The 25,535-nt window shown below is 51.2% G+C and overlaps 1 protein-coding gene across 3 annotated transcripts in view; it reads left to right on the top strand.

Moving 5' to 3' along the window:
• The first annotated feature begins 2,413 nt into the window (after positions 1-2,413).
• The window catches only part of EHMT1 (euchromatic histone lysine methyltransferase 1), a 96,704-nt gene continuing 73,582 nt past the window's right edge, over positions 2,414-25,535 (top strand). Inside the window, exon 1 of one of the 3 annotated variants that reach the window (XM_085239603.1) lies at positions 2,414-2,562. In XM_085239603.1, coding sequence (XP_085095729.1) covers positions 2,542-2,562 — 21 coding nt within the window. In that variant the 5' untranslated portion in view covers positions 2,414-2,541. Of the gene's footprint in view, positions 2,563-3,661; positions 3,743-17,461; positions 17,745-25,535 lie in introns of those variants that run through there. The other 2 variants (XM_085239598.1, XM_019621380.3) reach the window with 2 other exon arrangements.

Consider the following 25,535-nt stretch of genomic DNA (forward strand, 5'->3'; position numbering starts at 1 on the left):
GAATCCTAGAATGGCCTGGGTTGCAAAGGAGCACAATGCTCATCCAGTTCCAACCCCTGCTATGTGCAGGGTTGCCAACCAGCAGCCCAGGCTGCCCAGAGCCACATCCTTGAATGCCTCACAGTGTGGGGTGCTCACAGCAGGGCCAGAGGGTAGGAAAGCAGTTTTGGGGTGCACGCTCTGTAGCAGAGCAATGGGATCATCCCTGCCTTGCTGCAGCCTGGAGTCACACGGAGCTCCCGTGGGCCCCTCCTTCCCCTCTCCTCTTTCTGAACTCTGTGCTGAAGACAAAAGCCTGATTTCCAAATCCAGCTCTGGATAGAAAAGCTTCGTATGTAGGAATTGATTCAATCCCTGGCTCGAATTTATAAACAATTGTTTGTTTTTTTTTTCCTTTTTTCTTTTGTTTGCAATCAGGAGGGGAAGTGGCGGGGTGTGAGAGAGGCCTGTGAGCTAATTGTTTCCAAACCGCATTCAATGGAAAGCACCAAAAATATCCTCTGTCCTTTCTCATGCTGCTTCGTTCTCGCTGTGCACATCTCTGCCCATCCTGCTCTCCAGTGCTGTTTGTGTTCCACCAAACTCTTCTTTGGCTCCTGCTGCCCCATACGGCTTCACTGGGGGCTGCTCTGCCCCCGAGCTGCTCTCACCCATCGCGGTCGAGTCGTGCCTGGCTGCTCTGCTGCTTTCCCTTTAGTTTGCTGGGCCCGGAGCTGAGCGCAGTGTGAGAAGGGCTGCAGCTCCTCCTCGGCCCCGGTTCCCATCGCCGGATGTTGGCTCCTGTTCGAGCTTTCCACTGAACTTCCAGAAGCTCCATAGAAGCGTTTTTTGCCGTTGCCTGAAGGAATTATTTGGAACAACAGACATGGCGGCCCATCTTTTAACACGTTTCCAGCCTTCTGCAACAGGAACGCATCCCATCCCGACTCCCTCATTGACCCGGATGGGACCAAACCGCAGCTCCACACCTTTTCCTATTGACACACGTGGGGTTTTTGTACAACCGCCGGCTCCGTACAACTCAAACCCTGCAATCCGTTACAATCACAGCGCTCGGGGATCGCTCCATCCCGGCTTTCATCCCACACAACCAAAACGTCCCCCCCTTCGTAGGGCCGCGGCTGCGCTCGGGGGCCCCGCGGGGCGGTGCGAGCTGCGTGCGGGGCAGAGCCGGGCAGAGCCGAGCAGAGCCGAGCAGAGCCGCGCAGTGCCGAGCAGTGCCGAGCAGAGCCGGGCAGAGCCGAGCAGAGCCGAGCAGAGCCGGGCACAACGCCCCGCACCGGGGGACTCTTATTTTGACTGCGGCGCGGGGCGGCCGGGCGGGGGCAGCAGCGGCCGGCGGAGAGCGATGGGAGCCGGGCGGAGCCCGAGGTTTCGTCCCTTCCTCCGCCTGCAGGGGCGGCCCCGGCTCGCCGTAGGGAGCGGGAGCTGCTCTAGGGACGTGCGTTGGGTGACCCCGAACCCGCAGAGCACGGGCGTGTGTGCGGCAGTTGGTGCGACTGCCCTGCCCTGCTCTGCCCGTTTTCACGTCAGTGGGATCCCTCTGCATGGGAGCGGGGCAGAGCCGTGCTCCGTCCTGTGCCCCCCTATCCCCAACCCCCATCCTACCCTGTCCCCATCTCACACCCATTGCTGTCCTTCTTGTGTTCTATGCCCGTCTCACCACACCCTATCTCGCACCCATTGCTGTCCCCGTTTTTCCCTGTCCCTAGTCCATCTCCATCCCATTCCTGTCTCCGTTGAATCCCCGTCCCATCACTGTCCCTCCCTCTCCCCATCTCACCCCCTTTGCTGTCCTTATCCCATTCTATCCTCATCTCATCCGTATCTCATCCCCCTCGTATCCCTATTCCACCCCATCCCTATCTGCCTATTCCTATATCATCATCCCTATTCCTGTCCTTGTCCCCATCCCACCTTATCCCTGTCCCACCCTCGTCCTGTCCCCGTCCCCACCCTGTCTCCATCCCTCTTCCATTCCTGTTCTTATCCTACACTATCTCCATCTCATTTCCCTCCCATCTCCATTCCATCCTGTCCCTATCTAATCTCCACTGCAGTCCCCATCGCTATCCCATCCCTATCCTGTCCCCTTCTCTCCCTGTTCCCATCCCATTTCCTCCCTGTCCCCATTCCATCTCCAGCCCACCGTCTCCACTTAATCCCTCTTCCGTCCTTATCCCATTCTATCCTCATCTCATCCCCTCCTTATCCCCATTCTGTCCTATCCCTATCTCACCCCCATTCCTCTTCCCATTCCCGTCCCCATTCCTTCTTGTCCCCATCTCACCCCTGTTCTGTCCCCATCCCCGTTCCCCCCCCCCCGGCCCCTCCCTCAGACCGCCCCCCGCCGTACGGCGCCTCCCAATGGGCGCCGCCATGACGCCGTACGGCCGAAGGGACCCGCGGGGGCCGCCATGCTGCCTCGTGCATGCGCACTGGCCTCCGGAGCGTCTCCATTGAGAAGAATGAGGGGAAAGGGGCGGAGCCAAGGCGCGAGGAGCCGCCGCGGGGGCGGGGCTACGCTCCGGGGCTCCGGCCATGGCCACAGTGGATGCCGAGGTGAGTGAGAGCGGCGGCGTCCATCTACCCGGGCGGGGGGACGGAAGATGGGGGAGCGCGCAGTGGTATCGCCCAGGGCCAGGTGGCTTCTGTCGGGGGCCGGGAGAGGGCCGTGCCCCCGCCGCCCCATGGTTCAGTCCAACTCCTCTGAGGGGAAGAATGTGGGAGCTGCTGCCATTGTGTGTAGGGGGGCCCGGGACTCTGTATAAGTAACACCCCTCCGCGGCCGGTCGGTGGTATGGGCCATACAGGTTCCGGGGTTCCCCCCATTGGGAGCGGGTGCGCGCGGCGGGGGCGGGGGGAGCCGCGCCGGCGCCATTCACGTTCCGGGGCTCCTCGTGCGGCGGGGCGGCGTGCGGCGCCATGCAGGGTCCCGGGCCGGGCGGGCCGCCGCCGGCGGTTGGGCCGCCGCTATGCGCTTATACACGGTCCGGGGCGGCGGGCAGACGCCGGCTCGAGGCATGCAGGGTCCCGGGCCGCGCGGCGGAGGTTGCGGGGCGGGCGGCGGGAGGAGCCGCAGGTCTCCGCCGGGCTGCGGGAGCCGCGTGTCCGCTTTGTGAGCGCCGGACGGCCCGGCGGCCCGTTCGCTCCGTTCTCCGCAGGGCGCTTTGCTCGAGCCCACATCCGCGTGCCGTGCCGTGCCGTCCCGCTCGGTGGCCCCACGCCCGGTTCTTCCTTCGCTCCCGCATTGCTGCTCACCCCGCTCTCCCGCCGGTTCCCCATCGCGCAGCTCCCGGCTGTGTCTCAGTGTCTCCAAGGAACGGCAGCTGCTCCCCGGCAGCCCGGCCGGCTCTCCGTCACCTCGCTGAAGTTTTTCCTCGTGTCTGTGTGGAGCTTCTTCTATCCGCACCTCGCGGGTTGGCTTTACGACCCTTTTAATCGGGAAGCATCCCCTGCGGCCGAGCTCTGCTCTCGGACCCAGCGCCTGCAGGTGGCCCGTGGGTGATGCGGTGCCGACGGGGACTCGTTCGGGAGTGACTTCCATCCCTCCCCTTATATCTGCTGTTGTTTTTGCCCTCTGATGGGCTGGCTGTGTTACTCCAGCCGGGATGCTCAGCCTGCGGTGCTGTGCGGAGGGCAGGGGCTGACCCTGCATTGCAGGGGGTTGTTCCACATGTGGGGTGCAGTGCGGGCACAAGTTGTGCCCACGAGCAAAGCTGCTGGCAGTAATTGGCTCCAGGTAAGAACACGGGGCACAGACAAGGTCCTCGCGAGGCCCCAGGGGCAGCAGGTGAAGGAGAATCCCCCCTCCAGCACTCTGGGCTCAGAGCTGAGCTCTGGCGGGGTTCTGCCCCACTCAAGCTGCCCGAAGCCAAACTGCAGGCACTGCCCTCTTGCTACAGATCCTTCACACTGAGTCTGGTTTGGTGCTTTTACATATTTCAGACCTCCTGTGACTGCAGGACTAACATTAAAGTTGAAGGGAGTGGGCTTGCATTGCTCAGCCGGTTTGATGCGATTGTGGGTTCCTTGAATTTGATGCTGCTAGCCTAGCTTGCATCAGTTTCAGTGTCTCTGTGTGTTCATTCAGTGTGAGTTTGGAAACAGATTCGAAGCCACACCGTTTTTCCTCCGCCTCGTGCAAACCTCAGGACATTGCACACCATGCAGGGAGGTGCGTGTGTGGCTTTGAATGAAGTGCTTCTCCTCAGAAGTTACACTGCATTTCTCATCATTTTTTCCCCGTCCTGTCTGTTCTCATCTGTAACATCATTTTTTTTCTTCCCCCGGAGATGCAGCTTTGATCTTTAAAGCCAGCAGACACAACCCACGCCGCAGATGGATTTCCCCGTTGCCCCTCAGCCAGGAGCAGCCCTGCAGTTCCTGCTGCTCCCTGCCCTCCAAAGCTGGGCCTCGTGGGGCTGCAGATCAGCTGGTGTGAGGGCTGCACCCCGGCTTTGATCCGTGCTCTCATCCCTGCAGCCAGCTGGTGCTGGGAGTGCTGCAGGCAGTCCTCCGCCCGTGCAATGAACTCCCCACTGGATTAAGGGGCAGCGTTTGCTCTCGTCAAAGAGTTTCCTATTCACGGGTCCCTGGCTGGAAGGAGGTTGCTGTAATAGGCCACCGAGTGCAGGAGGGATAATGGGAAAAGCCAGGACCTAATGAGCAGTGCCTTTGAGCAGGGAACGCGCAGATGATCTCTTCAGTTTCCCACTTTCTGTTTCACAGGTGACGTGAGATCCAGGGCTCCTTTCAGGCCTGCCCTGCCCTCCCTCCTCCCTCATTGACTCCTGCCAGCTGATAGCGCAAGTGTGGAGAGGCTCTGCTTTGCTTTCCTAGGGCCGTTGCTTTTAATGCACAGTCATCTTTTCTCCCTTTGTCTGGGAGCCTGTGTGTTTGATGGCTGCGGGACAGATGTTGTCTCCGGTCCCTGGGTGCAGTAAGGTATGTTGATATTGCACTGACAGGAGATCCTGGACACGTTTACAAGCTGGGGTTTCCAGTTGTGTTGGATTCAAGCTGGTTTGCAACATTTTAGCAGTGACTTTGTGCGAGGAAAGGAGTTTTCCCCATCTATGACACTGAACACCTGGTACGGGCAGGAGAGTTTTGACTTTGTGGATTAGAGGCTTTTGTGTAAGGGTTACTTTTGCTTATATCTTGCAGTTGCAGCTGCCCCTTCCTTGACAAACAGATGTTAAGAAGTGCTGGCCTCTATTTCCCTAACTCCAATTCTCCCCACGGTGCTTTGGCCATGCTGAGCTGCTGGTGAGCTGATGCCGTTTGGAAACTCACCTTCTGTAAAGACAAACTTTCAATAACACCAGAACATTTAGGCTGGATGAGGCTCTGAGCACTGATGGAGCTGTGGGTGTCCCTGTTCCTTGCAGGGGAGGTGGAATAGATGAGCTTTGAGGGTCTCTTCCAACTCAAATGATTCAGTACGACTTCCAAAGTTGTAAGAAAGCCCCAGAAGTGCCCTTCAGTTGTTAAGCTGATGTAGCTGAGCCAACGTGACTGAAAGAAGCGTCTGAAAAACAGTTTGTCAAGTCGAGGCAGAATCAAAGGCCTGGTTTGTACTTGGAAAGAGCTCTTGCAGTTTAATTATGCTGTCTGGAGAGAATGATGTTTCTTTGCTGAGGCAGTAATACAATAAAAGTCCTTGCTGTGGACGTAGCTGTATTAGTTTGGAGATGATTTTAGACCAGGGAAGCTTGTTTGTTTTTGCTTTCCAAAGCAAAAGCTTGGTATGCTACTGAGTTTTGCCATCTTAGTTACCTGTCTTCAGATGCAAATCAATTGCTCTCCCCTCTGCTGTGGCCGTGTCAGCAGAAGGTCTGCTAGAAGCAATTACCAGCAAAAAACTCTTAACAACAAGGAGAAAAACAAACAGCTCTGCCATGGGGGGGCTGACTGGAGCTGTGTGAGCATGTGGCTGGTGGGCACACTGCTGGCAGCTGTGCCAGCTGCAGCCATTGGCATCGCTCAGCAGCTTCGGGCTGCTGGCAGCGAATGAGGCACCGGTGCACAGGGCTGTCACGTCTCCAAATGTGCACGAGAGCAGCTGATAGCAAAACCATTAGGGACCAGCGCTGCTGCAGTGCTGCTGGTCTGAAATGCTCATCTGGGGCCTTGCTCTCTGTCACCTGCTGTGTTTGTTGATCTCCTGGAGCTGGGGGCGATGCCACCTGTGTGTCCTCTTAGAATGGGGCTGTGGAGGGGATGAAAGCAGCCCGTGTTCCTCATGCCTTTCTCTAGCAAAGTGCTGAAGCGCAGCACGGCATCTACATTTTGGGCCCTGGTGCCCAAAAATGATGTGAGGAGGAGGCAGAAGGCATAATTCCTGTAAAGTCAGGGGTTTTACAGCAGAGTGGAGCAAGAGGCACCACCATCTCCTGCTCTGTGCCCTGTGCTGGGCAGCATGCAGGGGCAGCTCCTGCTCCTTTCTGTGCCATCAGCTCCCTGGGGAGGGGCTGTCAGGTTTCCCCAAGCTCTGACTGCCTGTCTTGTGTCCTGGGCTGTGCTTAGTGCAGGTCTGAGGGGTTCAAGGAGCCCCTTTGGGTGCTTCGAGACATGCTTTGCTGGAGATTTTCTGCTCTGTGACTGCGGTGGATGCCAAAGGTGTGCAGTGCAGGGTTGGTGGAGCTGCCAATGCTGGGGGTCAGGGAGAAACTGTGCCCCACTGCTCAGCCTGGGACTGGCACATCCTGCAGTGCTAATCCACTGGGATGGGAGAGTTTGCTGTAGCTCTGCTGGTGCTGTGAAATGCATGTAAACTCAGAATAAACTCTGCTTAGAAAAGCTTTTGGTGCTAGTATTGCTGAGGTGTCTGAAATAGAAAGGCTTTCCTGCTTTTAATTAAAAATGTCTAGCACAGGCAGAGCAGCAAGGATGTGTGACGTATCCTCCTTCAGAGCAGGAAATGTTCTTCTGAGGGGATTCCAGGCTCCCTCCTGACCCTCACTGCTGTCTGCCTCCATGCCAGGCGCTTTGCCCTGAGTTTATGTTTCGGATAGTTTGGCCATGGGGCAGCAGCTGTGCTGGGAGCTGAGCAGGGTGAGCTGGCACTGTGCAGGGCTGAGCTGCTTGTGTATGTGCAGGGTGGCATGGGGGCAAAAGGGAGCTATTAAACATAACATCCAGCCTTTTTGGTGCCGTGTCTCCTTCTGAAGGGAGAGCTCGGTGGCAGCGGTGAGTTGTGTCAGTTTAGAACAGCCAGTGGGACAGTGGGAGGATGGAAAATTCAGGTCGACTTCTGTGTGCACGTGGTGACTCCGTCCTGCAGAGCCAGCGCTGGGAGCAGGAGGAAATCTGCAGGTGTCACAGCTGGGGAGAAAGTAAATAGAGAGCAAGATAGCCAGGCTGGCACAGCCAAGCTCAGAATAAAGCCAGGTAAATGACTTATCCCATTTGTTACAGGGAAGGCAAAATTATGCAAATGGAGATGAAAATATCCAAAGAGATTATAGCTCCCTGGGGCAGACAGCGTGAGTCAGGAGATGGCTATGAGCTGCTGTTGCTAAAGCATTCAAAACCAGCAGCAAAGAAGTGGGGAGCTGAGCAAATTGGGGTGAGTGTCTCCATGAAGGGACCACTGTTGCCTGGGGCTCTGAGCTGAGATATTCCATGCATTGGTCTTGCTTACGTTAAGAGAAAAAGTCCACGTGGTTTCCAGAGTGCTACTTCACGTTTTTACTGCTTCTGAAAACTGAGAACATGAAGAGATGTGTTTTAGCATGCTGGCTGGCAAAAGAGAGCCCTGGGACTATTGACCAGGATCTGCAGATTGGTTTGAACGCAGCCCTGAGAGCTGTGAAATACCACACTCTGGTTTTTCTTCCTTCTTCATTCTCTTCCTTTTCCAGCATGAGCTCCAGGGTTCTTGAGAACCTCTGCTGCCCTCCTCCACTCCAGTTACGTTTCTAGTCCTTGCAGCTCCAGAGGAAATTTCAATAGGTAGTTTTTCCCAAGGGCTCAAAGCCAGAAGGCAAATGACTCCGATGTTTTATCCAATTTCAGCAGTAATTGGGGCTGTTTCTCAGAAGCTGTAGCCAGGTCCTCTCCAAAATCCTAATATTGTTTCCAGAATTGGGAAATCGAACGTGCACGTGGTCAGAGACTCAGAAAGGGTGGCTATGTTTACAAATCGCATACTTCATCCAGCTGTTGAGTTGGGAATGGAAAGTAGATCTGTTGCGATGTGGGGATCTGAGAAGTGAACTGAGCTTTTTGATGAATTTCTCGTGTCCAAAGGGGGAAGAAGGAAACGTGCCCCCACCGAGTAGGGTTTTGTCCACGTGAGGAAGAGGGTGTTCAGGAGAATGCAGCATTCCCAGCCAGGCTGCTGGGTGCTTTGTGGATCCATCTGGTATCCTGCTGGCCTGCAAGTTTGAACATATAACTCCAGGTACAAGCACTTAAAGCATGAGTCTAAATATTTCATTAATTGAGGAGCATTATTAATATTTGATAGATTAAACCAACATCCAGAAGGCACTGCAGCTGCTGAAGCAGGACGTGAGGTGGTTCTTACTGCAGACTTGTAGGTAATAGCTTCTGTCAGCTCAGCTGTGTTTACATGGTAAGAATCCGTGCATTCCATACATTTGATCATAGAATTGTTTGAGTTGGAAGGGGCCTTTAAAGGGCATCTGATCCAACGCCCTGCTATGAGCAGGGGCATCTGCAGCTCCATCAGGTGCTCAGGTCCTTGGATGTCACCAGAGGCACCACCACATCTGTGGGCAATCGCTGCACCGTCCCTGTCACAAAAAACCCTTTGTTTCTTTCTACGCAGTCTTTGCTTATATCCAGCTGATGCTTGTACTCTTTGCTTTGGGATGTGTGTTTCTCAGTAGCACTAGGATGCACTGTTTGCAATTGGAGCTTTAATGCACCTTTAATATGCAGAATGGTTGCTCGTGAGCAGGAGCTGCAGGCACCATCTCCTCTTGCAGTCACCCCTGGGTGTAGATGCCTGCTGCACACGGTGCTCTCTGTACCAAACTCCCACTCTTCTGGGGTTACTCTCTGAGTTTTATGGCCTTCATCCCCACTGAAGCCCCCCTCGTACTGACGATGCAGTTCTGCTGTTGGGTTTCTGGCACTTGAGCACCCATTCTTACGAAGCTGTATGTTGACAGTGCATCGGTTTTGATTATTACTTTATTTATTTATTATAGCTTTTCTTCAGGGCTGATTGGTTTGGTATCATCTCAGACCCAGACTGGGTCTCCTCAAAGGCGCAGTTATCTCCTCCCGCTCCTGGGTGCCAGCAGAAGAAAATCTGACCTGCTGTTGAGGATGCCTGTGTTCCCAGCCACGCTGCTGCTGCAAGGCACGAGCTGGCCAAAGGAAACCACCCTGTGCACACTGGTGCCAGCAGCACGCAGCCCGTTTTGCAGACGTGGCCAAAGAGAGCCCATTGCAAGAGGCCCCCTGGCCTGCGTGTGTTTATAGGTTGGGTGCCCAGAGATACTCCACATTCTTTTTTTAAATGACAAAAACTCCACGAGTGGAAGTTTGTGGGGCTGCCAAGAGGCGCTCCTGATGCAACAGCCTTTAAAAAGGAATGTGAATGGTGATGGCTGAGTCAGATGTCTGCCTGCCCTGGGACTGCAGCTGCTGACTGCTGCTTGAGCATGGAGATGAGACAACAGTCCTTTCCTTGCTGGCTGCTCATTAACGTTTTCTTGCTGATGTATTATTAATTAAATGATTTTTTTATTGCTTGGTAAGTGTAGGTGGTGCTTTGAGAGCACAGGATGTAATCTGCTCGTTTCCCAGCCTTTCTGAAGCGTGCGCTGGGCACAATGAGAGCAGTGCACAAACTCACCGCGCTGTTGAATTCCCAAGTGAGGTAAATCTCTTGGGTTTGTTTTCCTTTTTTCTTCAAGTTTAGTTGATGTGCAGCTTCGGGACTGGTGAATACAGAGCAGAGAGCTGAGGACCTGTGCATACCCTACGTGCAGCATTAGTGCAGGAAGATGGTAAGACTTAAATGCAAGGAGAGTTGGCAGCGTTGGCCCCTCCTTAAGGCAGAAGATCACGGAGACAAAAAGAGGGTGTTGCATGAGAAAGGGGATCCGAAGGTGATCCAAACCCACAGCAAACTGGAGGTGGGAGGTTGGCCAGCAGGAGCGTGTTCTCACAGCACACCCAGCAGTGGGGCAGGCAGAACTGCCACAGGGGGACTCAGAGAACTGTCCAGGCGAGGCTGGCTGCTGGAGTCTGCTGCTGGGATGCGGGATGTCTCTCTGCAGGAAAACCACCGTGCCCCAGTGGTCTCATGGGCTGCAGTCCTGCCAATTGGCCTGGCATTGCCATGTCCTCTTGTCAACCCCACAGCCTGCAGGTGCAGCCCCAGGGAGCACTGCCAGCCCCTGAGAGGCCAATTCCCACCGCTCCAGGACTGCGTGCTTGATTCTGGACCATATGCACCAAAGCTGCTTGGGCTGCTGAGCTCAGCTGTGTGTCTGCATAGAGTTTCTGTTGGGTCTGTAGGGTGGGTGAAGCCCGTCAGTCCCCATGTGCTCCGTCTGGTGAAGAGAGATGGAAAACTTTTTCTTTTGAAGAATGTTCTGCAGTATTTGTGATTAAAGTCAATATGACTCCAAACATCCAGCACCTCCTCTCTGGGTTTCTGATAGCAGCGTTGGACTTTATCTGGAAGATGTGAGCCATGAAGTTTCTCATATCCTCTTATTGCATTCTTAAATTAGGCCAACATGTCCTATTCCTGCCTTACAATTCTTGCAGGAGTTGTTGGCTTCTGTCTCCAAATAGCTTTGAAGGTGACGAGGACCTATTTGTGATAAGAACTCAAACCAGTGTGTTAAACCCAAACAAACCCACGCAGTTATGGCACCCACTCTGTGCTCATTCCGTGCCCTGCTGGGCAGTTCCCACTTCTGAAAAACAGAAGTGTCACTTTGGCAAACTTTCCAGTTAGGTTGTTCACATCTGTTTTTATGGTTTGTTTTTTTTTTTAATGTGGTTTTCAAGGAGTTGCAGTTGCATCCCCAGCAGCTGCAGCTGGGGATAGGTTGTGCAGTGCAGGTGAATGGCAGCATGGGGGGATGCAGATGCTCCTCCCAGAAGCACTGGGTAAAGCTCTGCTCTCTCGGTTGATTCAGCTGTTTGATTTTATTTTTTTTTTTATTTTTGAATGAGGAAAAAGTCCTTAATGTTTTGGCATGAATTCACAGTTCTTCCTTTAATTCTGTGTGTGATGAAGCCGTGTGGTTGCAGTCTCTTGCTCAGCCTGGGTAGGATCCCCTCCTCAGCAGGCTGCCATCAGAAGTTCAAGGCGTATTAAGTCCCACTTAAACCTCATTCTGTAGAGGGGTTGCTTTGTTTGGCTCCAGGCACAGCCTGGGTAGGGCTGTGTTCTCCTTACTTTGCAAGGAAGGAAAATCCACCAGCTTTGTTGTTTCCCTGCATTGCCAGAGCTTTGCAGACAGCGCTTTCTGTTATCAGTGAGCATCCCTGTGCGTTGCACTGCCCGAGGGGTGAAGCAGGATGGGCTTTCCTGCTTCTATCAAGCAATGTGAGCAAGGCTTTGGATTTGCAGGCACACAGCTCAGTGGATTGCTCTGCTGGCACCTCCAGGAATGAATTTCCTGGAATACAGCCCCGTCTCCTTGAATAAATGAATCAGAGTTTCTGTAACTCCTCACGTGAGTTCAGGTGCTGTTTGGTGTAGCTTAGCTTTGGCTTAAGCTTCCCCCAGCTGCTGTGCTATCCGGGTGCTGTCACCTCTCCTAACAGGGCTGCACTGCAATAAGGAGTGTGTGTGTGTTTGCTGCCCTCAACACGGGGATGCACATCGCCATGGATGGGCGGGTTGGTGTTGGAAAGTAATAATGAATGTGCTGTCCCATTCAGCTTTACAGGGAGAGCTGTGGGAGAGCTGCTCCTCAGCTGTGGGCTGGCAGTGATGCTGGCTGCTTGGACACGGGGCAGCACGCACCAGCCCGTGTGTGGTAGGTGGGTGAGCTGTGCCTCCACCTGGGTCTGCAGGTTGAAAATATGCCCTCCTGTGTGAAAAAAGACCTGCTGGTTTTCATGAGCTTGTTGGATTGGTAGGGATAGCTGTTGGCTGCTGATGGTGGTGGTTCCTTCGCGTGATGGAAGCTGTAGCTGCTAATTAAGATTGTTCTCAGGGTTCATTTACATACAGCCCACAGCACAGACAGACTGAACTTCTGCAAATCTCAGAGCTGACACTGCTGATTGTACAGCTAATTTATGTGAAGGCACAAGGCTTGGCCGTGTGGATACAGCACATCTGCACTGGTGTGAGCGTGGCCGTGCTGCCGTGTGTGCAGAGCAGAGTCACGTCGATAGAAGCACAGCTGTGTTGGGATAACTCTGGGCGTGCTCTGAATGAACGTGAAGCATCGTGCTGTAAAGGTGTGCCTCTAACAGGGGGAGCCAAAAAGATGCAAAAATGGTGGCTAAAGCAGTAATCAGATCCTGGAATCAGTTAGATTTTACAGGGTATTGTAGCCGTCGTTGTCGTTGCATGGATTTGGATTGCTGTTTGTATATATGTATTTGTTTGGTTGTTTTAAATGTCCAATGGGGAATGAGCTATTTTGAAAGCATGCAGATGCAAAGCTGAAGCTCTGTCCCAGGCCAGATGGGGCTGGTTGCTGTTCCTTTCTGCTACTTTCAGGAGGAGCCTGCTGGCTGCTGCCCTCCCCTTCCCACACCCCAGTTGGAAGCATTACATTCCGAGTGCTGTGCACACATCTGGTAGTATCTCCATGTTGGAGGCAATGGAAGGGCCAAAGGGAAATCCTGGGGCCAGTCTGCACTGAGGATTATTTTATGAAGCATCTGTGTTCATTGCACCCGTGTGGATGAGATGGCTGAGTGGACTACAGGGAGATCACATTAAGAGTCTCTCTTGTCTTCCTTGTGCAATGAACCTCTGGAATTTAACCCAGTTTGAGTTTCTGCTGTGAGATGTACCTCTGCATCAGTCACCTGTAAGGTCCCATGGCACAAAGCAGTGGACCACCAAGAAGAGCAAAACCTTGGCCAATCTCAGGGCTCCTGAGAGCTAGCAGACCTGGGCTGAGCTGATGTCATAGAATCACCAAGGTCGGAAAGGACAAGACCATCCAGTCCAATGTCAGTTTGTGCTGAGATGAAGGACTGACCTCCATGAGTGTTGGGGATGGCAGCTCCCAGCTCTAAGGGTGGTGTTTGGGTGCCACTTCACGTTCTTGCTGTCTCCTTGATGACATCCTCAGCAGGGCCATGGAGCTCTTTTGTTCTCTGCTACATCCTGCTTCAAGGCAGCAGCAGGATCCTGTGCTGATGAATGCAGTGAGGTTAAAAGAGGAACCTGCACCACGGACCATAGAATCATAGACTCAATCAGGTTGGAAACGACTCGAGTCCAACTGTCAACCCATCCCTGCCAGGCCCACTGACCTCAGTGCCACATCTCCGTGTTTTTGAACGCCAGGGATGGTGACTCCACAACTCCCTGACAGCCCATACAGATGTACCACCACTTTTTTATAGAGGAAGTTTTTTTCCTAATAACCAACCTGAATGTCGTCATGAAGCAATCATGCCATGGGATGGGAGGCGTGGGTGATGGGTTGTGATATCTCACTGTTGTGCAGCCAGCATTGCCTTCATCAGAAATAATCAGAAAAGCTCTTGTGTTACTACCTATGGTTTGCCATATTGCTGTGTTATTTTTCTTAAGCGATCTGAAGAAGCCAACAACGCAGGTTAGACTGAGGCTGTGCATCCAGTGAAGCCAGGCTGTGCAGAACAGTGTGTTCTTTTGAGGAAACAACTGTTTCAGTGGCCAGCACCTCCAGCACTTCTCCAGGTGCCCATCTCAAGCCATGCTTCCACTGCTACACCAACCTGACATCCATCCATATGCATGGAAGGGGAGAGAAAGGGTCTCCATGTCCTGCACCAACCACACACAGGTGCTGCTTGGAAGTTCCCCTTGTTGGCTGCAGGGCTCAGGAGTCGCTCTGCAGTGTGGTCTGTGGGATCCTGTCAGCTGCTTTGGCATTTTGTGGCTTTGCTATAAATGCTGACAGCGGTGCAGCTTTATGAGTTAACCCTTTTTTTTTTTTTTTTTTTTTTTTTGAGTGCTCTTCCATGCTTTGCTGTGATGCTGCATGCGAGGCTGATGGTGTAGAAGCCACCTGCAGGTGCTCTGTGGGTAAGAAAAGGAGGAGGAATCCCTTTCAGATTTTGGGCTGCTTCCCACAGCTTCCTGTGTCCCAACCACCGCCGAAGCACAGAGCTGAGTGCTCTGCATGTTGCTGAAGGCAGAAGCTGTGGCAGGCTCCAGCTGGAGAGTAGGGCTGCAGGAATCCCCTGCCTGCTGGCCTTCACTGGACATCCAGACCTCCATCAGCTGCTGGACTCGGGGCCTTTCGGACCACGGCCTGCGTTTGATGGCAGATGGAGGGTGAGCAGTGAGTGCCAGCTGTGGGGCTGTTCCTGCTTCCCTTTTGCTCTGTCAGGCTCTACGTATCCTGGTTTTGCAAGCTAATCTGACGGGCAGTTCTCAGTCTGTAAGATTGGGTCATGATTGCTGTACAAATATGTTCAGTCCTGGGACAAATGCAGCAAGGTCCCTCCATGTTACCGGCCTGCCAGTCCCCTGCACCCACAGACACCACGTTCCCAAGTCTGGCCTTATTCTTTTCTACATGTTTGTTATTGCTTAGACCTCTGGCAGCTTTCCTGCTCGTGAAGAATGCTTTGCAGGCTCTCAGGGTCTTGGATTTACTGTGCTGTATGGCTCATTGGTACAGACCTCACGTACCTGCTGCTATGCCAGCAGTTAACACTCGATGTGGAGGATGCACTGTCCTGTAAGGCACCTTCTGCCAGCAGCAGAAGCAGAATTATAAAGAGTATAAAAGAAGTATAAAGAGTAGCTCTGTTTTGCTGGTACCTGTAGGCCTTTTCCATGACTTCTGTGAGAACTTGTGGATAAGGAGTGAAACTATCAGGGATCTGAAGTTCTGCAGCACCAGATGGAGAGTTTCCATTGCACCAGGGTCTGCTGCAAGTTTGGGTCACCAAATAACAGAATCATAGGATGGCTTGGGTTGGAAGGGACCTTGAGATCATCTAGTCTCAGCCCAAAATTAGACAGGCAATTCTTTGTTCTTTTCTTCGTTCTTTTTTCTTTAAAGTCAGTCTGCACTCAGGGCATAAAATGTCCAGGGGAGATTTCAGCGGGGCTGATTTTCATCTGTGCTGCACCATGTTGACACCCCTGGCTGTATGCAGCAGCAGTGAGCACAAATGAGAGGAGGGCTCTGCTCCCTCCTTCCCCTCGTGTTCTTCATCCAGCTGAAACCTTCATGCTACTCACAAGAGATGAGGAGTGTCGGAGGTGGATGTCATTGCATCACATCCTATCTGCTGCTTGGTAAATTAATGACACAGCAGTGTCCCATGCTGCTGGAATCTCTCCGTCCTGGCTGCTTTTTCAGATTGAAGGCTGGGTGCTTTTTGAAATGTGATGATATTTTAAAATTGAGAGCAGCTTTGATTTATTGACCTGCAGCCTCTATGAATCGAGCCGTCTGGGCTGGCATCTGGAGATAAGAGGCTGTTGAGTAATTGCTTATTATTGACTGATTGCCAACTTGGGTTGTTTGCTTGAAGAAGAATCAATAGCAGTCTTCGAAGTCTGAACTCTCAGGGAGTATGACTGGTTTCCAAATGGGGGATGACAGGTCAGGATAACACCGTATCTGATATCCCGACTTCATGTTCGGGTTAATCCTGCGATAGAGGGGGAAATGCAGAACATGATCTTCCTGCACTGAGGCTCTCACACCCACCTCCCTTAAACCTGGGTTTCTCTTTGCAGGCATCTCAGGGACTCCAAACCTTTTTCCACAGAGCAGCCGGAGCTCCACCTGAGCAGGGTGGGAGGAGGAGAGCAGCATCATTCCTTAGGTCCCCAAAGGACAGGGCAGGGAGGGCTGGCTGAGCAGCCTGTGCTGTGACACATCCCAACCAACCCGTTTGGATGCTTTCTAAATACAACAAAGCATCTGTTTTGATGCACGGTAACAGAGATTTCCTTTTTGTGGGTGATTCTATTTAGGTGACGACAGAATAAAACATCCAGTGTAACCATACGTTTTATCATCCCTTATGGAGACAGTCGCTATGGTGAGCATTCATTTTAACAAGCAGACATCGTCCTTATTTAACACTATCATGACATCTTCCCTTCTTTGAGGATTCATGTGTAAGGCCTAAAACATAAAAAAAAGGGACTCAAGGCATTGAAGGCACTCAAGACTTGAAAGAAATCCACGTTCAGATCTTTGCTCGGCAGGACATGCAGCTGACGTGTGGGAAAGGGAGCAGCAGCCCCAGGAATGTGGGACGTGAAAATGGAAGAAGCTCTTCCTACAGCATAAATATTTGCCTTTAATTTTGGAGCTGTCTTTCCAGCAGGAAGGCTCTGCTTCGAGGTACGCTCTATGGGGTGAGGGAGCAATGCCTCTGATAGAGCAGTTTAATTATATCCCACAATGGTCTGGGGAAGAATGGACGAGATTACTTGGACAGCTTTGTTAGACACTGGATTTGTTGTCTACCAGCAAATCCTCATTTGCATGGGTCCTTAATCTGTGGAGTTAAATGTGTCTCAGGCTCTGTTATCTTCTGCGCTGCAGAGTTGAGAACTAGATTTTTCAAGCTGTTCCTTTTCATCTGAACGCTTCCCCCTCCCCCGTGCCCCAAATTATCTTCCCTGGTTTTTTTTTTGTTTTTTTTTTTTAATTTTTAAAGAGCAAAGATGGCCAACAAGTGATGCAAAAGGCAGAGCTCCGGGCAAGGGAGGCTTTTTGTGCCTCATCCTTCGGTGGGCAAATTGTCCACCAGCTCGTGGAGAAAAGTCAAGCCCTGAGCTTTACAAGGTGTCTGGCAGAGCAGCCCCTTCCTGGAAGGGCACCCGGGGGTGAGCAGTGCTGAGCGCTGCAGTGAGCCCTGCAGGGATTAGCACTTCTTTTTGGGGCTGTTTAACGTTGCCTGTCGTCCTGAAATGGCATTTCCTCATGTCTGCAGCAGCCCTCATTTCATGAAATGGATGCAACTGCTGAAAAAAGATCTCGCGTGAGCATGCTCGCTGGAAGATTAATCCTTTAGAGGGAGTTGGAGAGTTAAGCTACTGTAATTTCTCTGCAGTTGGCTGCAGTAAACAACTGCTCTAAAGACACGAGGAAAAAAATTGACGGAGGTATATGGGATTAATGTACATGTCTTTTTGTGTTTCTCCTTTAAGGTTGAGGGTTTGGTGAGGATTTTCTCTAGGAGAGCCGGGGAAGAGGGAGCTGCGGAATGATTTTATGGGTGACCTTCATGTCGTGGTTTCTTTTTTCCCTCCAGGCCAAAGCAATCCTCTCGCAGTGCCAGGCCTGGCGTTGTGGTGCGGGGCTGAGCTCAGCACCGAGGTGGGGCAGCACCCAGCCCTCTGCAGGGCGCTCAGAACCCAGCGGGACTCGATGCCTCCTGCGCCTGTTGGAGAGAAAATGTGCCAAGGGATTGGCTCTGAGTGCCTTCCGAGTCATAGCCTTCTTTTTGTGTGCGTGCTACCTGCTCCTCCCCGTGCATGAGGAGCCGCGAGCCCATGTCAGATGGGGAGAAAGAGGACTGTTGAGGCGTTATTTTGGCTTTGCTTGAAGGCGGCTCGGTGCTGAGGGCGGCTGGGCGGTGAGGTAAGTGCAGCAGGCACCCCGTGCTGTGAGCCTGGCTGGAGGATGGAGCTCGGTGCCACGGGTGCTCTGAGTCCACGTTGGCCAAGTTGTTGAAGCACAGTGATGGAGAGCAGCGGTGCCCGCATGGCTTGGTGGTTTTGGGGCTGTTTCAGCTTGGTGCTGGTGCTGGGAGAAGCGATGCTCCCTAACCGGTGGCTTGTATCTTCAGCTCTAAGCTGGATGGGGCCCTGGGCAATCTGGTCTAGTGCTTGGTTGGCAGCCCTGCCCACAGCAGGGGGCTGGAACTGGATGGGTTTTGAGGCCCCTTCGAAGCCAAGCTGTTCTGTGACTCTGTGCTACTGTTAGAAGCTTCTAGCTAATCCTGCTGAGCAATGAGGAAGTGGATGTGAAGCAGCAGCCAGGCGCACCCGGCGCTGGGGTGGGGAGTGTTGGTGGGGTGCCTGGCTGGAAGAAACCCCGTTCCTTTGAGCTCCAGTCACTCGAGATTGCTTCTGAGCAAATCTCCATCCAGGGCTGTGCACGTGGAACAGTGGCACTCCTTCAGGGAGCAAATAGTAAAGGGTGCAGCTCCTGCGCTGCTTCTCCCGCTGAAAATCTGCATCTTGCATGGCTGGGATGCTTGTCCTGGTTAAATTCACATCCAAGGGCAGCAGGATCTGCGCGTGGTGTTGTGTGTTGGAAGGTGTTTTCTTGGAATGGTGCGAAGAAAGAAAGAATAATGCAATAATTTTGCAAATGTTGGAGGTTCCCAATGGTGGCCGTCAGCTCGCAGGAGGATGCTGAAGCTGTTGGAAGTCTTCAGGAGGGCAGTCTTGATAGGGGCTGTGCTGAGCTGGGGATGCTGAGTACTCGATGAAAATATTGCCAGCCCAGCGTTGAGGTTTTCAGCTCCGTCCCTCCTTTTCTCCTCCCTTCCAGAAGCTGTGGCCAGCACAGGCTGTCTGTGCTCTGAGGATGGGTTTTGGGAACATTGCTGGGTGTGCGTGTAGGGGGAATAATTAACTGCCAAATGCAAATAGATTGTTTCTCGCCATTTCAAAATCATTGTAATTTTCATTGAGGATGGATTAATTATATCCTCATTTTGATGAGGGTAAGGAAAATGATAGAGATACAGCCATATAAATCTATATGGGAGGGATGTTGCTTTCAGAGAGATGTTCTGGGAGTCGTGAGAACAAAGCTGCAGCTCAGGGCCGTGTGGTTGTGTGGGGATCAGCAGTGCTGTGTGCTTCTCTGTGATTTGGCGTTCTCTAATATGGATTTTTACCTTGTGCCATTGACACCACGTGAAGAGATCTTCAGTTCTGAGAAAAACAGTGAATATCTGGGAAAGTGGGTTTGGTTGAAGAGCTGGGGAATAATGCTTTGAAAAAGGGGGGTATGGAAAGAAAGCTTCAAGGCTATTTCTGAGCAAGGTGTAACAGAGGCACTCCATGATCCGGGGATGTGCAGGTGGGGGGCTGCTCTCTAAGTGCAGGATCTGACAGGTGAGTGGCACCAGGGCTTCAGGCTTGCTCTGCTCACTGGTGCAAACCCATCACTTGCATGGCGAGATGTCACTCAGCGTGGGCACCAGCACACAGGTAAAAAGGGTTAGTGGAGGGGACAGGACACTGCTTCCTTCTGCCATGCCCTGTGACTCAAGGCAGGAGAGTGAAGCCCTCCTCCTCTCCTTGTTTTAGAGGAAAATAGGGAAAATGAGCTGTGATCAGAGCTTACCCTAGGAGTGCTGTCCTTAGGAAGGGGCTGGGGACAGAGCAGAGGGGTCAGACCCCAAAGTGGCACTGGGGCATCCCAGCAGTGGAGCTGCACGGCTGTGCTGCCTGCAGGGGATGCATCTCTGCTGCTTCTACTGAGATGTGGAACTCAGGGCTTTGGGGGGGGATCCATTGCCTGGAATTGCAGGTTCAGGTTTTTGTGCAAACCCTGCATGTATGGCCGGTTGCGTCCCTTCTCCATCAGCATAAACGTGCTCTCTGGAGGAACTGAAAGCTGAATTTATGACTGTAGTATTTGAAACAGCAGCAAGTGGAACTGAGTTTCACAGGTGTGTCTGAAGAAGTCTGGCACGACTGCAGCCATCGCAGGAAGGAGGCAGTTACAGCTGGGCAATGCATTGCACCAAGCCCTCATCAAACAGTGACCACTTCAGAGCCCGTTGCCCTTTCTTCCTTCTGAATGCTTCAGCCAACCTTGACTCAATTGCTAATGACTTTAAAACCAGGCATTATGGTATGAGCCTTGTAATTAGTCGCTGTGATGAATCCTCTCTGCTGGGAGGCCCAGCAGCTCTCTGCCTTCGTGCCTTACCAGGGCTCACTTAGAAGGAATGGTTTTTTCTTGTGTCTTCCTGAACATTTCAACACTCCTTGCTGCAGCAGCATCTCTGTGCCCAAAGCTGCTGGGGCCCTGGAGAGCTGACCCAGCAGGCTGGAAAAGGCTGGGATTGGAGGATTCCCACCTCCATCCTGGGGGCTAATAAGGGGGGTTCCAGGCTCAGGGGAAGGATCAGCATTTCTTAACCTGGCTTGAAATTAGTAGGATAACTCAATTCCCGTAGTGGATGAGGCTTAATGAGCTGGTATGTGTGGAGAGCATATGTTTGGACTTCTGAGTGTTGGAGAAGCAATCCAATACAGGATGCTTGGGAAAACTGGGGCTGTGATGAGAAGAAGGGGGGTGCATCCAGGCTCAGGTTTAAGGGCTGGGACACCCAACCTCACCATCCTGTAACCCATCTGAGCCACGAGTCTGCTTCTCCTGGCTAACCTGAGAGCTCACCATCTCATCTGACTTTCCAGATGATCAATATGATTTCTCAGTCCTTTTACAGTCCTTTGTGTTTCCAGCAATCCGTGCTTCCATCAGCGACAGATATCTCTTTCCTTTCTTGAGCCCGTAGCAACCTTGAACCAAAGTTTCCGTGCTGTTTTTGTACTTCACACTGCTTGTTAGAGGAGTCTGTCAGCAATAACGGGGTGCTTCTTACCAAGCCATACCCAGAATTTCTCATCAATGACAACTTCATCTCCTACCATACCTGAAGGCTCCGTTGTTCATTTCTCTTGCCAGTGCTGAGATCTCTCCATGACACTCATTGGTGAGCATCAGCACGCAGCCCTCCCCTCCCTGGGTTTGAAGCCTCATTCCTCCTACAGTGCTTGATATCCAGATAAATTCATTCATTTCAATGGACCCAACATGCATTCTCTGAGTGTGGAGGGGACCCTAAAATGCTGATGTTCAGAGCTGCGATGGATGGACAGACAGACAGACAGCTGTCCAAGGTCATTTAACTCCCAAACTTCTGCTCTTGCCTTTCAAGCTCCACCCAAGAAAATCTTTTCTTTGCAAATAAAAATGAAGAAAGACCTCTGTTTTTCATAAGTTGCAATTGTGTTCTTGTCTAAGCTGATTATTTTATTTATTCCAATAATCCTCTTCCAGAATAAAGGAAAATTAATTGTCTTCCTATTTCCATAACGGTTTGCCCTTCAGAGAGTTGCCAGGCAAAATGCTTAAAACCTGAAATGAAAAGATGGTGAACGTTTAAAATCATTGAGCTACTATAGGAACACGTTTGTATTTTAATAGGGTGGTATTCAAGTAGTCCCAGAGAGTGCTATTTGCTCCGTGTTCTGTAGGATTATGGTTTTGTTTTTTTTTTTTCCCTTCTGCATATTAAAATGGGGTCATGCCTGCTGCATTAGATAGCGCACGTCTTATGTAGGATTGTGCTCTCAAGATGGACTGCCTGCAATTGAATCCCTACAGTTATCTGGTGTTAGTGGGGAGCGTTGTCCTTGGGTTTGTTGTGTTTGCCCATCAGTGCCTGGAGGTTTGGGTGCCCCGTGGCTGGGATAGGAACAGCTCTTTGCTCAGAGCTCACCCAGCTCTGCACTATTTTGAGCGTTGTCTGACTGATGAGCATTACCTGCTGAATCTGGGGAGATGCTGATGTGATGCCTTAAAAGGCTCAAAAGTGCTCCATAGCAAGCTGCTGTTGATATCAGTATTTTAGGATCCGTTGCTAAACTGGCGTGGTATTTCCAGCCCATCCAGTGCCAGTTTCCTGCTAGCTCATTGAGGTGGATGTCAACGCGCTGACCTACAGCAGCTACAGCCTTGTTCTGTAGGCATGTTCTACATGTGCACAACGGGGAGGAAAGGTCTGAATTTCTTTCTACCCTGTGGGTAGACTGGGAATCCCAAACTGTGGGGCCAGGGCACAGCTTGGGAGCCACTGCCCATCTCCCTCTGCTTTTTTTTGGAGGTTGGGAACCTCGTGTAGATTATGCATGCTGGAGCAGAGGATGGAGATGCAGTTTTGTGCCATTGCACCCCAGTGCTGTGACAGGGCTGTGTTCTGTAAGACTCCTTTTTCAAGGCTGCAGATCTGTTGCTTTCCCCATAGAGCTGTTGTTGGAAGAGATGAGAGTGGATGGTTGGTATTGACTCCTTCTGAAGAGAGAACTGGAGAGATGTATTTATGCATGTAAAATACATACACACAAACATGTATTCATATATATATATATCTAGGTGTATGTGTTTATATTTTTATGTGTCAGACTGAGTGTAGATTGAGCTGTGGGTGTCCCTGTTCATTGCAGGGGAGTGGGACCAGATGACCATTAAGGGTCCCTTCCAACTCAAACCATTCTACGATGGAAAGCCTTCTGCTTTCCTTACTGACTCGGTGCTTTATTGTGGTGCAGGTGGAAAAGCTGCCATGGCAGAGGTGATGGTTGATGCATCTTTTTGTGGTTTCCTCTCAAGAAAACCCCCAAAAACGAGGGATGGATGATTTAAAAGAGGGTACAAAACCAAACAAGAAAAAAAAACCCAAACAGAAACTCTTTATCACATCTTAAATCTTCTCCCCCCACATCTAAATGTGCTTTTTAAGGAGTACAGATGCTTGTTGGCATAGAAACTACAGGCTCAGAGTGGAGCATGTGGATGGAGAAGGAGCCATTCTGCATGAACATGGACTGAACCTCCACAGGGTGCCCAAAATCTTTCATGAGGCCAAGAGAATTGTCCAGATGTTGCTGGAATTATAATGGCACTTGATATTTAGGGGTTCCAATTTGTGGTTAAATCATTTAAAAAAAAAAAAACAAAAGCTTGGGATGTAGGGAATGCAGATACATTAACAGTGGGCTTTCTTTTCTTCTGAAAGAATCTGTAGTCCAAAAATATTGCTGAAATCTGTTTGGCTCCGAGCAGTGCCAAATCCCCATTAAAACATGTGGATATTTCTGTGGTTTAATCTGTTAGAAATGCATTCAGGATCCAGTTATGTTAAATTAAGCAACAATATTGGCCTGGATACTGCTCGAAATATTCAATGTGGCAGTCGGAACAGCAAGCAAAATGTTTGCACATTTTAATCGCTCGATGAGTAATTGAGTTCCTTTTATTTCCCAGGAATGATCGAGAGCTCTTAATGCTGTCCCTGCTCTGCCTGACCTGTGGCCCTGTGGGATGGATCTGGGGGTGCAGCCCCACTGAGCCTCGTGCTGTGCTGTCAGACGTACAGAGAGCAGGATAGCAGTGTGGAGGCTCAAAATTCAGCCATGAAAGCACAGCTTTTAGGGTACTTTTTATTTTTTTATTTTTTATTTTTTTGCTAAAAAGGAAGAAAAAGCCCGTTCTTTTATGTGGGATGGTTTATTTCTTTCAAAACCTGAAGCTCCAGTGCAATTTCCTGTATTATTTTAATTTTAAGGATAATAACGGTGTGATGATAAGTGGGGATTATTAATGATTTATGGTCATAGAAAGTGGAAATATAAGGCGTAATGTAATGGAGGGCAATGCCATAAATGTTCTCTGCGAAGGCAGAGGGGAGAGGAGGCGGAGATCTGGGCTCTGAAAAGAAAAAAGGAGGAAATTTTTTATTTTAGGAGGAAATCATTTCCTCAGAGGGCGGTGAGGCCCCAGCACTGCTGCCCAGAGCTGTGGGAGCTCATCCATGGAGGTGCCCAAGGCTGTGGATGGATCCTGGGCAGCCTGAGCTGGGGGTTGGGAGTGGGGCTGGGGGCTGTGAGGGCCCTTCAACCCAACCGTGCTGTTATTCCGTAGTGATAATAAACCCACAGAGGTGTGGAAGTTAACAGAGATTGGAGCCTTGACAAGATTAAAGGCTGGGTGCCATGTACGTGGATGCTTGTATGCGTGCGTGCAGTGGCCCCTATCCATGCAACATAGATTGGAAGCAGAGGAGAAAGAAAATGGGAGAATTAAAAAATAAGAGAGTTCAAAGCAGAAGAAAAATGACACAGACGATGAATGCTTGAAAAAGGAGGAACTTGGCACGTGTGCTTGTGGGCAACTGCAAAGAGAACAACCCCTGATCCCAAAGCAGAATGCAGGGAAAAGACGTCAGTGTGTAACAGGGATGGGACGTGGGTGAAGATGGCAAACAAAATGGGGATCTGGAGATGAGTGCAGGTCGTTGTCTCTGCAGAAGGTTGCAGAATATTTGCTTTAATTGCCCCTTATGTCAGCGATTAAAAAAAAAATCCCCCGAGCCCCTGTATCTTGGTGGAGTGATGAATGGAAGGGCTGGTGCTGCAGAGGGCCCTGATTCCTGTTGTTTAGGGCAGGATGGAGAGGTTGTGGTTGCCCCATCCCTGGAGGTGCCCAAGGCCGGGCTGGATGGGGTCCTGGGCAGCCTGAGCTGGTGCTGGATTTGGTGGTTGGCAACTAGATGATCTTTCAGGTCCCTTCCAACCCAAGGCATTCTGTAGTTTTATGATACTCTGTCACTCAGACCTGTGGTCACTCAGACCTTCCGGTCCCATTTACTGGCATCCCTTCTTGCTGTACTGTGTGAACACCCAGTCCTGGCATTCATCTACAGATCAGTCCATGCAAACTTCACTGCTGCAGGAAAATCTGTGCTTATTGTGCTATTTATGAACCAAGTTCTTCTCCCTTTTGTCTGCGTATCATAATGGGCACAGCCTCTTTTTGCATTTTTATAGTTTAAGGTCAAACTTTGCTTTACGGCCTCCTTGGGAACAGGGCGTGTTTAGGTGAGATCATAGAATTGTTTGAGTTGGAAGGGGCCTTGAAGGCCATCTGGTCCCACTCCCCGCAGAGCACAGGGACACCCACAGCTCCATCAGGTGCTGGGCCTCTTTGCTCACATTCCATCTTCCATGCCTTTATGTAGGACCGCTCCAGAAACAGCAGTTAATTCTCCCAGCCTCAGTTTTTCTGTGAAATGAAGATGCTATAAATTTATATTATAAAGAAGCCGTGGCTATTTGATTGTTGCAATATATTTAAGCAAATCACAGTGCATCTGTCTGGTTCTATTTTGCACAGTGATGTTTAGATGCTTTTTCCTGGATGTGCTCTGCTTTTGACTGGAAAGACTTAGACTGTTTTCTTTTCTCTTGCCCTGGAATTCATGCTGGCCAGAGCAGTGCCCAGAGCTCTAAGACCATGACATTGGTTAGGATAAAACTCAGCAATTATAACACCAACCTATACGTGCTATAGAGTGCACGTATTTACGGTTGGGGATTTGCTTCCAGGATTGATTAAATGCAGCAGGAATGGAAATGCTACTCAGTGCTGTTCATCCTCACTCGAAGGGCAGTGCGTGGAGATTCAGTTCTCAGGCTGCAGGGTGAGATGCTCCGAGTGGTTCTGCCTGACGTTTCCAGGGGTAATTTTTGGTGCTTTTTGTTTACAATTGAGTGCACTGATCCTACTGCGGGCACATCCAAGGTTGCTCTGTCAGTGAAGTGGTATTTGCAGGTTGGGAGG

The sequence above is a fragment of the Meleagris gallopavo genome, chromosome 19 (assembly GCF_905368555.1).
Source record: "Meleagris gallopavo chromosome 19, MGAL_WU_HG_1.1, whole genome shotgun sequence".
NCBI classification, from domain to species: Eukaryota; Metazoa; Chordata; class Aves; order Galliformes; family Phasianidae; genus Meleagris; species Meleagris gallopavo.